Source organism: Mixophyes fleayi, chromosome 12 (genome assembly GCF_038048845.1).
Source record: "Mixophyes fleayi isolate aMixFle1 chromosome 12, aMixFle1.hap1, whole genome shotgun sequence".
Lineage (NCBI taxonomy): Eukaryota > Metazoa > Chordata > Amphibia > Anura > Limnodynastidae > Mixophyes > Mixophyes fleayi.
In genome coordinates this window covers 24,152,940-24,169,911 of record NC_134413.1, presented here as the reverse complement: position 1 = coordinate 24,169,911, position 16,972 = coordinate 24,152,940, and the positions used below count along the sequence as shown (strand labels likewise).

The following is a 16,972-nucleotide window of genomic DNA, read 5'->3' as shown; positions in this document are numbered from 1 at the left end:
ATGCCCTACCCCAACTATAAATCTGTTCCAATCTTTTAAATTTACCTCTCCATCAAATGCAACATGGTTTTGTCAAGGTGCAAAGTTAGTGCTTTTTTTTTTTTGCTTTTCTTTTCTTAATGAATCAAGCCCTATCTCTCAGTAACATTTGATATGCATATTGTGCTTGATTATTGTTTTCCCTGTGTAGATAAAATGTAACTTGGTGAAATAGTTTGCACCTGTAAAGTTGCCCTCATTTAATTCAACTTATGCTTTTGGATATAAAATATTTTTATGGTCGGTTTGCCATTAAATGTGTGTTTTATTTTCCAGGCACTTGCCCTGCAGATGAGCAGGATGAGATCTTATTGACTCAGGGTGACGGCTCAGAATTGGCATCCCCTATGCTACCACGGACCAGCAAAAGTCGCATGTCCATTAAGCTAAGGCGATCCTCTGGCTCTGCCAACAAGTCCTAGTTTTTATCTTCACCTCCCTGGATTGTCCAGATTTTTTTCTTTTTTCTTTTTTTTTTTTTAAATAAAGATAATGGGCATTGCCATGTGTGGGAAGAGTCAGGCACCTCACATTTACTTGGCCTCTTGTGGGCAAGGTCACACTCCCTGTGCTTTTATTCTACGTTTTTTATACTTCTGTTTTATTTGAGTGAATAACACTGGACTTTTAGATATAAATTTTAAATTTTCAGTCTAAAAAAAAAAACTCTGTGGTTTTAAGTTATGTACAATGCAGGGTGCCATATGTATATCTTTGCAGCTTTTAGCAATCTGACATTGTTGGTTTATTTTCAATATAAATCCGACCGAAATGTTAGCCAGCTTAATGGTTTTGTTTTTACTTTATCTTTGCACGCACTGTGCTGTATTATTTATTGATGATATTCTTGCCTCTTCCTACTGTTTAAGATTTGTTCAGCTGGGTTTGTATTTTCTTTGGACCACCTTTAAAATTTTCCATAAATACTATTTGTTGATCTGGACTTAAAAGATAATATATATATATATATATATATATATATATATATATATATATATATATATATATATATATACTTTATACATATATCTTTTATATATATATATATATATATATATATATACTTTATACATATATCTTTTATATATATATACTTTATATATATATATACTTTATATATATATATATATGTATATTTTATATATATATATATATATATATATATATATATATATATATATATATTATATATATGCATATCATATTTTGGTCCAATGAAGCAAGAGATTCCAGAGAAATAAGTAATGTAAAAGCTACTCACTCAATATTTTTATAAGTGTATTAACTGTATTATTTTGAATGAAAATATATATATAATTTTTTTTCTTTCGATTTTTTTTTTTTTTTTTACTGGTTCATTTTGCAAAATATAGCAATGTTCATTTTGAAAGGATGTCCTTTTTCTGTTGGCCCCGTTAGTCCGTAGAAGGAGGAACAGTGATGCGGATCTGTGTGTTTTCTTTTTTCTTTGTAATAGAGAAGAGTCTCTCCTTGATGAGGAAGTGTCCTTTAAGGTTTTAGTATGCTTTTATATGCTGGAATCAATATTGGTTAAACTTGTTGCTGTTAGGTTTGTTCAATACACATGGCCTTGTATATGCAATGGAAAATTTCAAGTGCCATGACTATACATTACTAAACTGCTGAATTTGCTAATCTTATAAAGGTGTCGTATGACCTCTTGAATCACTGGGCTGGCCGAAGCCTCTCCCGCTAAAGGAAGAACATCTTTTAACAGAATCTTTCAAGCTTCTAGTACCTTTTCTAGAGATGCCAAAGGACTGAGCAGAGACTGGTCTGATAACATTTCACCTGCAGACTGTGGATAGTACTGTTTTATGCCATTCTCCGCATTGTCATATGTTTGCTTTTATTCCATTTTTTTTTTGTAACCTTGTTTAGCACTGTTTATTACATTTGTCATGTCGCTCATCCTGTTAGGTCATGAATGTCCTAATGGATGCAGTGTGTTCATTTGTGTCACTAATAATAAATATACAACCCTTATTTACATTAAGATATGATTTTAAAGTCCTATGAAAAATGTAATTACAAAGTATCTCGGGTCAGTTGTGATACTCGTCTCATGTATCTGAAAATGTAACACACGATCAGCAAAGTGGTCAAAACTCATTATTACGATGATTAACATCATGCTGCTGACACTGGCTTGTGTCTCAGATACAGTTGTTTGGGAAATTAAGGCATTTATTTAACGGTAATACATTAACTTGCAAAATAGATTGTGTTTTCACTGGTCTGTTTGCCATGTTTGTTTTATGAACCTCTAATCACATTAAGTTTAGCTCTACACTGTCTCACAGAAGCATTTCTTTTAGCATTGTTGAATAAACATGTAAAGATCTGGGGGTAAATGTATCAAGCTGAGAGTTTTCCGGCGGGTTTGAAAAGTGGAGATGTTGCCTATAGCAACCAATTAGATTCTAGCTATCATTTTGTAGAATGTACTAAATAAATGATAGCTAAAATCTGATTGGTTTTTCAAACCCGCCGGAAAACTCTCAGCTTGATACATTTACCTCCTGGTGTACTTACCTAGCATACTAAATGGATAGTAAGTAATGTCTAAGGAAACCATTGAGGTTATCCATTTATGGTTGAATAAAACCTGGTTTTAAAAGACATCCGTTAATGCTGGATGTCTTGTGCGCATTTTAAGAAGTTGTCTATTTTGTTATAGAGTTTGCCTTCATTTTTGTGTTTTATATACATATTTTTTAATATTTTATAGACAATTATATATTGAATGGGAGCTTGAATTCCTGATGGCAAAATACACATTTTTGTACTCAAACCCATGACTCGGTGGATTCACAATTCTAATTGAGAGACTTTGCAGAAAAATATGGAAATGTCTATATAACTTGTTTGTTTCAGTGACTGCAAATTTCAGAGTGGGTGTCTGTAGGAAACTCTGAACATCCTATGCAGGACATTGCAGGGTGGTCAAAGACATATTATGTTAAATGTCCATGAAGAAACAAATATGTTCTGTGAAAGCTCAGGCTCCAAGCTTTGCAGATGTGCCATCGCTACAGTGACTGCAAATAAGAAACCATTAAACCACTCTGTATTGGATTACTTGTGTTTATATTACTTTTATTTTTTTTTGCTTTTAAACCCTTTAAAAGCAATATTGGACAATATATAAGTTTTCACAGATGGTCCTTGCACTGTCTCGGTGTGAGTATTATATTTGCAGGGAAGAGGTGGATTCAGATGACCTCATTGCATGTGCGCCCACACAAATCTCTGCACGCTCTCTGCTTTATTACATCAGAGCTCCAGTGCATCCGCTTCTCAAAGCTCAAACCACAAAATAATCCATGATTGGCTAGTTGTGTCTGATGAGAATACAAATGAGCACAAATTACTTGGACATTTGGTGCCTCCCACACTATACAGAACACAACAGATCACTGCACACTAACACCGACCACTCAGTGTTACTAACTAACTGGAAGTACAGTGCTGTGAGTGTCAGTCATTGAATCATTCTGTTCATCTGCTCTGCTCCACCTGTACATTACCAACCATAAGTCATTACAATTTGTACAGGCACACGAGACCTTTCCCTTCCCAACCACTTTTTCTTTTAAAAGGGCTGTTCATCATCTATTGCTTATGCTGCTTTGGACAAGTGTCATTGTTTTGTTTAAAACAAGTTGAGGGGTCCACTGACCCCTCTACATTATTTATAATGGGGACATAATAGGGACATAATTGCATTTTTGCACTAAAAAAGTTAATTGCCTTAATTTCCTTTTATTTTAAATAATAGCTGCATTTTTCCAACCACGGGATTTGAAGAAATATTTATCCGAGGAACTAATGCTAAACAGTTGGGTCAAGGATGTTTAAGATTCATAGATGTTTAGCCACTAACATCATTTCTCCCCCCCCCCCCCCCCCATAGAATGTAAACAGCAAACATGGTTGATTAAATAATTAATGACAGCATCCCTCTACAATAGAACTATCAAAACCTAACACTAAGTAACTAGGAACTAACAAAAACTATGCTAGCTACACTATAATGGTTACCCTTGTTTGAGTGTTTACTGCACGTTTGTAATCATATATTGCATATTTAATATCTGCAAGCACAATACTCTACTGTATTTGAGTGATCACACAAAAGCCATTTTTTATTGATCATTTTTTATTTTTTTTTCAACCATCTTAAGGCACAGCTAATTGCTTTGCTGCCAAATAAAAATAAACTTTCTTAGTGTAGAGCACAATTTTGTTTTAACACTGACAGAAAAGGTCATATTGTCAATTGGAAGAACGACCTTTACGTAATAGCGTCAGGTGAATGAATATTGAAGTTCTCTGTGCACAGTGTACTGCAGAGTGCAAAGTTTATCTTGTCCATCATAGGCATTTGCAACCTTTGTAACATCACATGTCATATCACAAGTGCAATATATTATATTTTCTAATAACATCCGTGTGCTGAGTAGTACTTTTAAATTGGTGCTATAATTTTTCTAGATCTGTTTTCACAAGTTCAACCACTTTTACTTATCTTAGGTGTTCTCTCTTGCTCTCTCTCGCTCTGTTTCTCTGTCTCTCGTTCTGTCATGGCCCCCTGGCTTTAATAGTCCTATGACACACTCCTCTCACCTCATTACCGCTTGGCCTATTTCAAGTAGGCTGAGAGGGCAATGGTGTCACTACCATGTGAACTTCCCATTAGCAAGCTTCAGCGCCAACTTGGCCTGCTTCAAACAGCCATAGCGGAAATAGGCTATAGAAGTTCAGCATTGGACCATTACAGCCATCGGGATCCCTACAGGTCTGGTGAACAGAGCATCCAGATTAGATACAATTTTATTCTTATATGAACTTATTTAACTCCACCTAAACTTAGATTTTCAGTTATACTTCATGCATGTTTTGTGGCTTTTACCTTAGGAAGGCGGATAAATTGATCCATAGATCAGCTATTTTGCAACGTTCACCTGCCTTGTTAATTGTGACATGAAATCCAGAAAGCAAACATTGAAAATTAGGTTAGAGAACCAATCTATCATCTATATTACTATTTCTCAGCCCTGACCCATAGGACATCTATTTTCAATTGCAACTGGTTATAGTTGGTGATCCATGGGATATTTATAGCACTTAACACAGCTGCACTGAAGGAAGCCTCTGCCCTGTTAGTTGTCCCAAAGTCAAATATTGAGAATCTTTGCACCGTAAGTTTATTAAACTATCGCATGAATTGTCAATCTTTGTCCTCGTAGCTCAGAGATAGGCAACATTTTGCCGTCCAGTTGTTGTGGTATAAAAGTCTTGGCCATTCCTTACAGCCACCCTGCCTGTACTTGTATACCATACCAGCTTGAGGTCCCCAGCTCTTGTAGAAATTAAAGTCCCAAGATGCTTTGCCAAACTGAGGCTTTCAGTACATGCTGGAACAAATACTTCCCCAACAGTTGGGAGAGCTGCATGTTGCCTAATCCTGCTCTACTTGGTGTTTGTTTAAATCCCATAATACCAATGGCTGCATGAAAACCGTGTGTAATTTAGCTCAGCAATGGTTGCCATGCCTAAATTAAAATATATTGATTGCTGCTTCATACTCAGGGCACATTTGTTTGCTGCAACTACATTAAAGGAAGTTGACTTCATCACATTGTATAGATGTTAAATACTGCAGTGAAACACAGCTGAATAAGGTGATCCATAGGACATAGATGTAATATAGGTAATGTAAAACACCATGGTTCACTTTCTTCTACCATTTTATGAAGTACACAGTAGTACGTTTCTACAGTTTGTCATTATTTTTTTATTGTGAAGTTTTTGAACATAAACGTGTGTTGGGCTGATACATGCGTTGACTGGGGCTGCTAGCCCTGACACATGTCCGGATGTCTCTGCGTTGCCATATAAGAGCTGTAATGATTCTCTCACATGGCTTATTCTGTGACCTGCATGTGTATCTAGCCAGAGATCTCAGCATGTTATATCATTTCACGCCTTGTTCTGCCCAATTGTAAAGGGCTGGAAAATGGAAAAAAAAAAAAAAACACGTCCTATTTAATAATACAATAAACTATTCTTACCACTTTCTTTGTGTATATTGTAATCCTTTTTAACAACTCTGGTTTGATGGACTTTTTTTTTTTTTTTCACAAGGTCATTTGTGGATTAATTGACTTGCCATAGAGACTTGGGATATTAAAATACATTGAAGGGAAATTACACCTATGGATTATATATGAGGACAAGATTGCATAAGTGTAAAGTGAACCGAGAAAAATGTTCATTATTTTAAGTGCGACCAGTAACAATAATATATTATTAGCAAAGGGTTTTTACAGTTTGTTTATATGTCCTAGTACGTGTATTTTGAACCAATTCGTCTGTAGAATTGAGACACAGCATATGCCAAGTCTTACGAGTATTGCTGAGAGATTCCGACGGGTTCGAAAAAAGTGAAGATGTTATCTATAGCAACCAATCAGATTGTAGTTATTTATTTAGTACATTCTACAAATTGCCAGTTAGAATCTGATTGGTTGCTATAGACAACATCTCCACTTTTCAAACCTACTGGAAATTCACAGCTTGATACATTTACCCCCTGGTGACTGATGCCTCTGGAATTGTCCTTGTAGCCATCTCTACCTGTAGTAACCTGAAAAGAAAAGAAAAAAGTTGAACCATTTTTTACATTAGCGAACACCTTGAAACTAAAGGGGGTCGTTTTGAATACAATGCAGACTACGCTGCAAGTGCCTTGAAGTGTGTGTATAGTGTGATAGTCTGTTCATAATATTGATAAGTAGTTGCATCATCCATTTGTACCTACTAGCATCACTTCTGTATTTGATTTTGGAAAATTGTAATTTTAACTTGTGCATTATAAGGAATATCATGCCCCCTAATGTAAATCTATAAGACTTTTCTTAAACTTTGTTACATGGATTGATAATTCTACCTAAAAAATTACCAAGTGAAAACTGGCTCATTTTGCCCTTAAAGTTAATTAAATTTTGCAGTACTTAAATGTAAAATCATTGTGCACGTTCCTTGTGTTGGCCTTTATTATACACATATATTATATTGTTCCTTACTGTTCAGACATTGTTTTAACTATGGGCCAATGTGTAACATATCTGTCTATCTAAAAGGGTACAACTAGGCCAAAAAAATAAATGTAAAGCCCCAATAAAACTGTTTAATGCTTAGGATTACAGTAATACTAAATGGACTCAATTACTCAGTGAGTGAACATACATTTATAAATATCACACTTTATTCTGAAACCTATTTGTCAACAAATGCAATCTGTATTTGTTCCACAAGTATTCTGATAATATTTCAATGTACTGCCATATCATTGCCTTTCAAATAGCTCAGTTGATAAACAAGTGCATTATTTTATATTAAACACAATAGCATAATTCTTATTCATAATTCTAATAAACATTCCATTATGATTTATGCTATTTATATATTTTAGTTTGGATGTGAAACAAGACATTACATGATAAATTAGCATGACAATGTCATACTTACAAAGTGATATATGTGTATATATTTATTAAATATAGATATATATATATATATATATATATATATATATATATATATATATATATACACACACACACACACACACACACTCACATACATATATATATATATATATATATATATATATATTAACCTTTATTATATAGATTAGAAAAGGCCCCTCTCAGAATTTTTTAATCTGAACACAATTGAAAGGATTTCACATAATGTTTTAAGTCTATACAACATATTGTTGAAAAGCAAACCATTAAATCTTCACAAAAGATAATTGTTTTTTGTATTGTTACAAAAGCCTGCACCACATTCATAGGTTGTTCTATTGTGTTAAGTACTTAATACTGCTTTATATGGGCCCTCTGGGATTTATTACATTAGAGTTTAAGTATGTTATTATAAATAGTAACTTAAAAAGCTGATTGTGTTGATTTGTTATAAGAATTCTACAAAGCAGAAATTAATAGTGTGTCACTTGTTTTATATGTAATCCTACATTTTTCACATTAAAGATAATTTAGATAGCTCAATTAAATTGTTACCTTTTTTATTGTATTGCTATTTTTTTTGTTTTACATATAGTCAAATCTGCTCTCATTGATAACATTGTATCTAAAACTACTCGATTTTTCTAAATCCCCCACATACAAACAACACAGAAGCTCAAAATGTACACAAGACCTTTGGTTTATTTCCTTTTAAACATGGAATAAAGATGTTGACATGTTCGATAAGAAACATAAATATACTTGAACTTTGGATAGTAATACTTTGCTCCAATATAAGTTTTACATACAATTTGCACATACTTTAAGAATTAAATCTATTTCAATAATTAAAACCGCAAAATACCACCAGTATGCTTTGGGAATCTCACGGGCTGGTGCTAATACTTCTAAAAGCTAAAACTATTTAAAACGTTAATTTGGTAAATATGATACAAAATACATTTTGACTTTATTTTTTTACACCCTTGTGCGCACATACAGATGGTGCCATCTAATTTAATGCCTTCAACAGGCAGGTCCGAGCGCAATCTGTGGCGGGGGACCTGGTCTGTTCTCGGATGAATGACACTTGTTCATGTGTAGGGTGAGCCCAGGAGAGCTAAAGAAAGCAGTAGGACAAAGTTCACAGGGAAATATTTGCTGTCCACCTTCAGCCACCAGAGCCTCTTCCAGAGGGAGAAGAAGCTCCTCTCTCACTGCGTGCCACAGTCTGTGTTTGTCTCTAATGTCCATGGAAGGGAAATGAACTCCACAGAGGGTGCAGGGGTAGGTGAGCTGCCCCCTCTCCAATGGGCTGTAATGCTGGTGAGTGAGCAGGTGTTTGCGTAGATACGCATGTCTGCGGAACCTCTTGTAACAGTACGGGCAGTGAAAGGCGTCTTCCTCGCCCTCGTCTGAGGCGCTTTGAGACACTGGAGTCTCGTTGTCCTCTCTGCTCTGTAAAGAGCTGTTCCCTGCTCGCAGGTGCTGATCGGAGAGCTGAGAGCTGTCCACACTCTGCTGGTGCTGAAAGCGTGAGTTCTCTAACAAGCTCAGTGTTGCGTTGAGACCGGTGCTGTTCTCTTTACCCTCCAGTGGGATCTGAATCTTCTTCCCCACTTGCCCATCATTTGCCAATGTCCTGGGCTTATGCCACCTTCTATGCGAAGCCAGATTTGCAGGGCAGCTGAATATCTTATCACACTCTGGGCATCTGTATTCAACACGGACAATCCTGGAGCACTTGTGCTGAGCTAATGCAAAAGGGTCCGGGTATTGCTCTTTACACAGCTGACAGATAAACTCCCCAAGCGGGGGGCGCTTGACCAGGGGGCTGCGGGCTTTGGCTTCTGGTTCCTCCGCTTTGATCTTTAATCCCAGCACAGGAGAAATGGTCACATCATCCGCAAAGTGCAACTTCCTGCTGACTTTATGTTTCTTAAGGGTGAGTTTGTTGGATCTTGGAGCTTCCCGAGAACACAGGTTTGCAGGTGACTTTGATTCAGGTGTCAGGAAATGGTTATGATGAGAGAGAAGCTTCTCCATTGGAGTAAAGGAGGACGCCACTGGGAAGGACTCTGCAGTAGCCGGAGAACTGAGATATCTCTGGAAGAAAGTTTTCTTTATTTCCAAACCCACGGGCTGCATCGGGCTGTGGGGAAGCTGGGTCCAGTGCTCTACTCCTTCCAACCCTCCACTGGTTTTGATAGCAGAAACTTCGTTGGTTATTCGTTGTGTATCTTCATGATGGATTTGTGGCTGCTTTTCCTTGTTCGTAATTCCTGCTATAGCCTCTGATCTAGGGGGCATGATGGGGGTATAGGGTTCCAAGGCATCCACCACTGATGGTGTGGGCAGAGGTTGGGGAGGTCCAGTGTCCTCAAAAGGAATTCTATACGAGCCACAGGGTCGCCTGTTCCTCTTTACAAGAAATCCCCTCGGCATTTTGCAGACTGAAAGAGCTTCGCAGACTGCAGGATACAGGATATTTTGCTAGGTGCAAATGCATTAGACACAGTTCGACGAGACTGGGGGGGTGACAACTGTATCTTGACAGCATCGATCATTGATTTTATACTAAGGCACGCGGTATGCAATTCATTCACATCTAAGCAATAAACCAGCAGCCAATCAGGAGTTGGATGAAAGCTGATGGGTGGATCATAAGGATTTAAATCAATGTTGCCCTGGTACAAACAAAAAAAGTAAGAAGGATGGACAGCAGACAAAGACATGCTGTGAGGTTACTTAGAAATAAGTACATTATTGGATCAGCAAACGCAATTTATATCCATTGCTTTGACACCGTTCTATATTTTTGCATTTAACCCTTCCTTCAACAAGTGGTTTTCGGTAGCCAACATTTGCAGATTGGACTCGGGATACATTATACTGTATTGTGAATATCAACAGAAGGTAGTTGTCACGTTATCCTTCCTATCAGGGATGTCTGATCCACACCTATATTATTTTAATATGTACTATAAACTTCTCCAAACACTCCAAAGGCACGTTAACCCTTACACTACCAGACAGAACAGTAGTCATTCCCACTGGTTGTTTCTAAAAGTTTTAAGTTTAGCAGTGAAATTCAAAATCCCAGTGACAAAACAAACAAACAAATAATAGTGTGTTATCCAAGCACTTTTTTTTGGATGAAAAAACTATAAAAATGTACCACAATTGTTCAGATATTTCCCTTTCGAGTTCATTGCGACAAAAAAGTGAAATACATCTGGAATTAAAGAAACAATGTAGATCAGTAGTATTGATGTTTTTGTACCATGCAAATTGCATAGACTTTGTATTCACAGACGTGACTTTAAGTATTGTAGGATTCTTATTTATTTTGTATCGGTATTATGTGCCAAAGTAGTTTTAGCCTGTATTACATTTTTTTTTTCTATTTTTATATCAATGTCCATATACTGTGGAGCTGCAAAGCTGAATACAAATCATTGTGATGATTAAAAAAAATAAATGATAAGGAATACAGTATAAGTTTAATATAACCACTCTGTCGTGAGCTCTGTTTAATACTGCTTAAATTCAACACACAATATATATAGTCAGTTTTATCCCAGCAACATGTATCGCTTAAAATAGACCATCTCTAGATGTGAGCAATAGGGTCGATGGCTCAGAAGGCACTTCCCTCTCTAGTAAAGGAGATAGCATTATATTTACCATGTTAAACCAGCTTAAAAAACGGAAGCAGGCGACTGCAGGAGCTTTTCCCCTTACCTAGATCACAACGCTGCCTTTTAGCAATAGCATAGTATATTGTAGTAGAAGGAATTATATTGAACTTCGGAAGGATCCGATGTTTGCCAAATAGTGTTCCTGCCAACTTGTGGGACACATCTCCAACAGGGGCAGGTATCATGGGAGAATAATCAGACAAGAAGCCACCAGGCAATGGGAGCACAGAGAAGGCCAATAGAAGGCACAGTGAACCCCAATGGGAACTCAAAAATGGTTATGGTACCAGGTGAAGGAGGGGAGGAAGACACGGAGAAGGCACAAAATAAAAAGGAGGTAAACAAGGGCTAACAAGCGAACAATTTAAACAAGAAGGCACCACGATAAAGAAGCACAGAGGATGTAACTAACTGACAGACGATTAGCACAAGGTAATATGAGAGGACATTAAGTAAAAATAAGGGGTAGAGAGCACAAACGAGGCGAAAAGGAACAGACAAGAAAGCACCAAAATAGACAAAGACAATGGAATGAAATTGAAGGCAAACTAGGAAGCACAATCAGAATATAAGGAGGCAGAAGGACCACAATAGTAACCATAGCAGCAATGTGGGGGCGCAATTTAAGAGCAAAAAAGTTTGGAGGAGACCAATAAGATAAACTTAACATACCCTAGGGATAGCAGTAAAGGAGAAGGGAAACAAATAAAATGAGCTAAAATAAAAATACACGGTAGACAAAGTGGGGTTTTCAGATGAAGAGGAAATAAAGAAAACCATGCCAGGATAGGGAACTACAATTATGGTGTATGGTAAAGTAAGCATAGTACAGTGGAAGAGGTGGGATAACAATACCTTTTTGGCTATTGTTTGTTATTGTTTTATAAGGGGGAATATAGGAAGAAAAGTATAGACTAGATAAAGGGACAACACTAATAAGACACTAATAAGAATTGAGAAGACAAATGAACAAAGGTCATACAGATATATAGCTGCACATAATGAAGATGTAGCACTGAGGGAGGATGTAATGTACACTAGAAGTCAGCTATGACCTTGCCATTCAGTGACAGAGTCTGAGAAGGCAGAGAAGCATTAGGGGCAATTTGGAGCAAGTGCAGAACTTCCTTAAGCAGTGAAAGATGGGACAGAGACACTTTTTCTCAAGAGACGTGCGTTAGATGGACCCTAGATGCCAACTGGCATTGGAACTGCTGGATGACTACAATTGACCAGGGTACCTTTGCCAAGAGACCCATTGTGTGCTGGAAACCAGAGTGTTTCAAAGTGCTACATCAAAGTGGTGTATACTGGGACTGGAGGGGAAGGGTGTCAGCGCACCAAATGGGGACCAATGAATGACTATGTTATCACAGTGCTTCAAAGGAAGTTGTATCTACCATTGTATGAACAAGCTCTGTTGTCTCTTCTCTGGCTATGGCTGCCCTTTGTGGGTTCTCCTTTTGGGTTCATTGATCCTTATTTTTGTCTCTACCTTGGACAGTTCTGTACTGTTTTCTTTGCTTCAAATGATGTCTCTGCCCTGTGAGAGGAAATTTGGGCACTCATCCAACACTCAGTGACATTGGGCCTGATTCATTAAGGAAAGTTAAGCAAAAGTAAGTAAGGCAAAACCATGTTGCATTGGAGGGGGTGGTAAATTTAAAATGTGATGGTGGATTTATATTTGGGGTAGGGCATGTCCTAGATCAACTTTAAATTTCAGTGTACAAATAAGCTATCAAGTATTAGTGTGCTACTTGAAAAACAGCCAGTATCTTCCTTGTGTGCAAAATAATAAACTAATTTGCACCCCTTGCATTGTAATATGGTTTTGTCCAGAAAACTTGAGTAGGAAAACTAATTTTTGCTTAACTTTCCTTAATGAATCAGGCCCATTATATATTGCTGCACTGCAGGTTATGGAGATGTTGCTGTTACCATGATTCCCCCATGACCATTCCTTAGTTTTTTTTGTCATGGCTGTTGTAGCTTGTGAGCGAACAGTGTATCAGAATAGGAGTGAAGGTACTAGGTGCTGACCCACCTGTATGTGGGTTATACTTATATGATTATAATAAATAAAGGATCTTCTTTAAATATAGACAATGATTTATTTTTGCGAGACTGATACATATGATGCCGCTCACCGAATACACCATATAAAATGACATAAATAGTGTTATAGATAATGTCAGGTGCAAGGAGTGTCATATAGATGAGATATAACACATTTATGTTGGTATACAAGAGACAGAAATAGATCTACAAGACAATGGAAGTCTAGTTTTAAAGTTTAACATAAATAGTAACATAATATGTATTATTTATGGACTCAAAGGAACCTTATTTTGTACTAGTCCTTCAGACTTGGTAATCAATACTATTATTAAGCACCCTTAGTTTTTTTGTATCTGTCGTACTTAGGTGATATGTAGAAAATCCTATTATGAATCCAATATCTGTAGCTCAATAAGATATATATTTATCACATAGGGTGACCCACTCTAATTTGCTGTATATACACAGTGCAAATGATGAATGCAGAATGTTTTATTCTAATTTACTCACTTTTCATTTTTTTAAGTCTACTTGTGGTTTGGTTTGTAAATGATACCAACCACATTAAGTGGACTTACATGTTGCCACCTACTGGCTGTCCTTCTTGTGACAACAGTTTTAAAGAGAATGGAGGTCAATTATGAAGGCAAACCATTCTTTAATGCAAATACAGTATTTGATCTACTGGCAGTCAGCCCCATTTCAGAGGCTACCTCCCAGCCCTGAAGGCCATGGTAAATAAAACTGGAACCCTTGAGCGGCATCTTTGCCACCCCAGCATAATGGACAATGGGCACTAAGACCTTTGCCCTTTATACCAGAAAGAAAGAAAAATGCTCACATATAGAATTTGCAATATAATTGAATAAATGACTCCCCAAAGCCTATGCTCACATCTTTATTAAATAAAAAATAATAATATTTTTTCTTTCTTTATCAGTCATATTCGAAATAGGTGAAAACAAAACAAAAAAATCACCATAAAACATTAGCCACTCGCACTCTATGGGGCCAATTCAGTTCTCTGCGATGTGCCATGCAGAGGCCCTGAGCAGTCATCGGAGCACCCCCCGGTGATGCAACAGTAGTGCATCACGGTGATGTTCAGTGGCACATTGTATAAATTTGAATTCCCCCCTTGGGGGCAGCACGGTGGGTAAGTACTTTTGCCTTACAGTACTGGGGTCATGAGTTCAATTCCCAACCATGGCCTATCTGTGAGGAGTTTGTATGTTCTCCCCGTGTTTGCGTGGGTTTCCTCCGGGTGCTCCGGTTTCCTCCCATACTCCAAATTGACCCTAGTCTGTGTGGGCCTGTTAGGGAATTTAGACTGTAAGCCCCAATGGGGCAGGGACTGATGTGAGTGAGTTCTCTGTACAACGCTGTACAGTGGTGGATCATAATATTGGTGACTAATAGAGGCCCAGAGCAATTGAGGGTTCACATCCACCCCTGTCCACCTTAGTATAACTATGCTATTTACTAAACCACACACAGTAACTGTTTTTTTGCAAACGGAACTCATTATATCATGTGACGTCCACAGCGCGTAAAAACAAAGAAAATGAAACTGCAGGTCTGCGCGCTGGGTGAGGAGTGATCATGTGCTGCTGTGTGGACTGTGGTAGAGGCGGAAGTAATAAAAGAATAGCAAGTGTTGCAGTGTCTATTTGCACTCCCTCTCAGCGGGCTCTGAAGCTTAAAACCCAGACCTGTCATGTAATATGTGTCTTCATATTCTTTGAGGACGTTATCAATTGCTTGTAATCATTTTTCTTTCCCTGATTTTTCACTCTTTTTCTTTTTCTTTTTCTTTTTTTTTAAATATAATTTAATGAAGTTTTTTGCAAATGCAAAAATAAGCAATAATCTCTTCTTCATATATATAAAACAGGCAACAGGTCCCCTCTACCAGAGTCCTCAACCAGCCCCAGCGAGTTATGTACATATATTGTACTGTATTCTCAGCGTAAGCCGTCATTAACATAAAATGTGCAATATAGAGCGGGTTTAACGCTGTTTTCCCCCCTAATTGTATTTTTTCTAAATATTTTTTCACATTGGACATTTGAAGGCTTATGCTTGGGTACCACCACTATCACTACCTTCTACTGCATGGAGAATTGTCAAAAGAATGTGCGAGGTACCACATGATGTCTATTTGACTCAACTATGGGGTGGCGTACGTACAACCCAGGGCGCTAGATCATGTAATCCAGCACTGCTTCAGTGGTCTTAATCTTGTTAATTACCTCTGCACCCACATCCCGGGGGGTTGGGAAAAGTCATCAAAGGGCTGTTAGTGAAAGCTGTTTATTGCCCCACCTCTCCATAAAGGCACCAGCCCTATGCTGAATACCCCAGGCCTTATTTTCACTATGGCAGGATGCCCCCAGTGCTTGTGGTTCTCTGTTATTGTGGAAACCAAAAGCCTAAACTCAGTAATGGTGGCGGCTGCGTATTTATAGGCATTTCTCAATGCTGAGTCAGACAAGCAGTATGTTAAGAAAACTATTTTGCATATCGTCCTCACATTCATTCTGTGAGTGCCTAGAACTGGACTATACACCAAGGAACGAGTCACTTCCAAGTCGTCTGAAGCACAAAGGACACTTACTACACCCTATGATTTCAGGGAAGGAATGGGGTGTGGTAAAGGCGGATGCATCTGGGCAATGTACAGTAAGAGCATTCCCGTGCAGCAACGTCCAAGTCAGGTTCAGGTGCATGCAGCAGCACGTTGTTTAACAGACATAAGTGCTGCTCCTGCTCGGGGTCTAGTTTAATCACAGCTGACGGCCATAAACACCACGGCTGCACACCTGTATTATCTAATGGAATTTAGAACTTTTCTCCATACAGCTGCATACACTCATCTCATCATACACCGCTATATAAGACACATGGTGCCATTTTGTCTGAATTGATTGCTGTTTGGAATTACATTATATAGTTGAGAAATTGCTACAACTTTAGTCTTCTAAATAGGTATGTTGTTGTTTTAAAGCACTTTTTAAGGATGCAAATGGTTTAATAGTAATTGCTTTTAAATTTGTAGTCACAGATTTACACTAGAGATGTGGTTTTGGTTCTAAAACGTCTTCATATTTTGGTTTTGTTACAGGTTTTTGCCCCAAAATCATGAAAGGTTTTGGTTTTGGATCTGGATTTAATAAAAAATTATGAAAAATAGGTAAAATGATGTGATTTTGGGCTGTTACTATTTAGAGCATTAACAGTCATTTTTCTAATGACCAATGACCACTGTTATCCAAATACCAATGATTCATTTTGTTAACATCCCTAAAACCACTTTCACTTTTGAATTTAGCAACCACAACATACCCTAAATTTAAATAAAGCCTTTGAGTTGCAGGGAGTTAAAAAAAATATCATGTAAAACACACATCAACAGCATTCTCTCTCTCTCTCTCTCTCTCTTTTTTTTTTTTTCTCTCTCTCTCTCTCTCTCTCTCTCTCTCTCTCTCTCTCTCTCTCTCTCTCTCTCTCTTCTCTCTCTCTCTCTCTCTCTCTCTCTCTTTTCTCTCTCTCTCTCTCTCTCTCTCTCTCTCTCTTTTCTCTCTCTCTCTCTCTTTTCTCTCTCTCTCTCTCTTA

The 16,972-nt window shown here is 37.5% G+C and overlaps 2 protein-coding genes across 2 annotated transcripts in view; one reads left to right on the top strand and one right to left on the bottom strand.

Moving 5' to 3' along the window:
- The window catches only part of RALGAPA1 (Ral GTPase activating protein catalytic subunit alpha 1), a 121,114-nt gene extending 120,288 nt beyond the window's left edge, over positions 1 to 826 (top strand). Inside the window, exon 40 of the mRNA XM_075192955.1 lies at positions 316 to 826. Coding sequence (XP_075049056.1) covers positions 316 to 461 — 146 coding nt within the window. The 3' untranslated portion in view covers positions 462 to 826. The remainder of the gene's footprint in view (positions 1 to 315) is intronic.
- Positions 827 to 8,279: 7,453 nt separating this feature from the next.
- INSM2 (INSM transcriptional repressor 2) lies at positions 8,280 to 12,443 on the bottom strand. The gene has a single exon (XM_075193614.1). The coding sequence runs from the start codon at positions 10,038 to 10,040 to the stop codon at positions 8,622 to 8,624; it is 1,419 nt and encodes a 472-aa protein (XP_075049715.1). The 5' UTR covers positions 10,041 to 12,443; the 3' UTR covers positions 8,280 to 8,621.
- Positions 12,444 to 16,972: the final 4,529 nt, after the last annotated feature.

Bases quoted from the DNA above. Each gene is read 5' to 3' on its own strand.
- INSM2 (XM_075193614.1), bottom strand. From the start codon at position 10,040: ATGCCGAGGGGATTTCTTGTAAAGAGGAACAGGCGACCCTGTGGCTCG.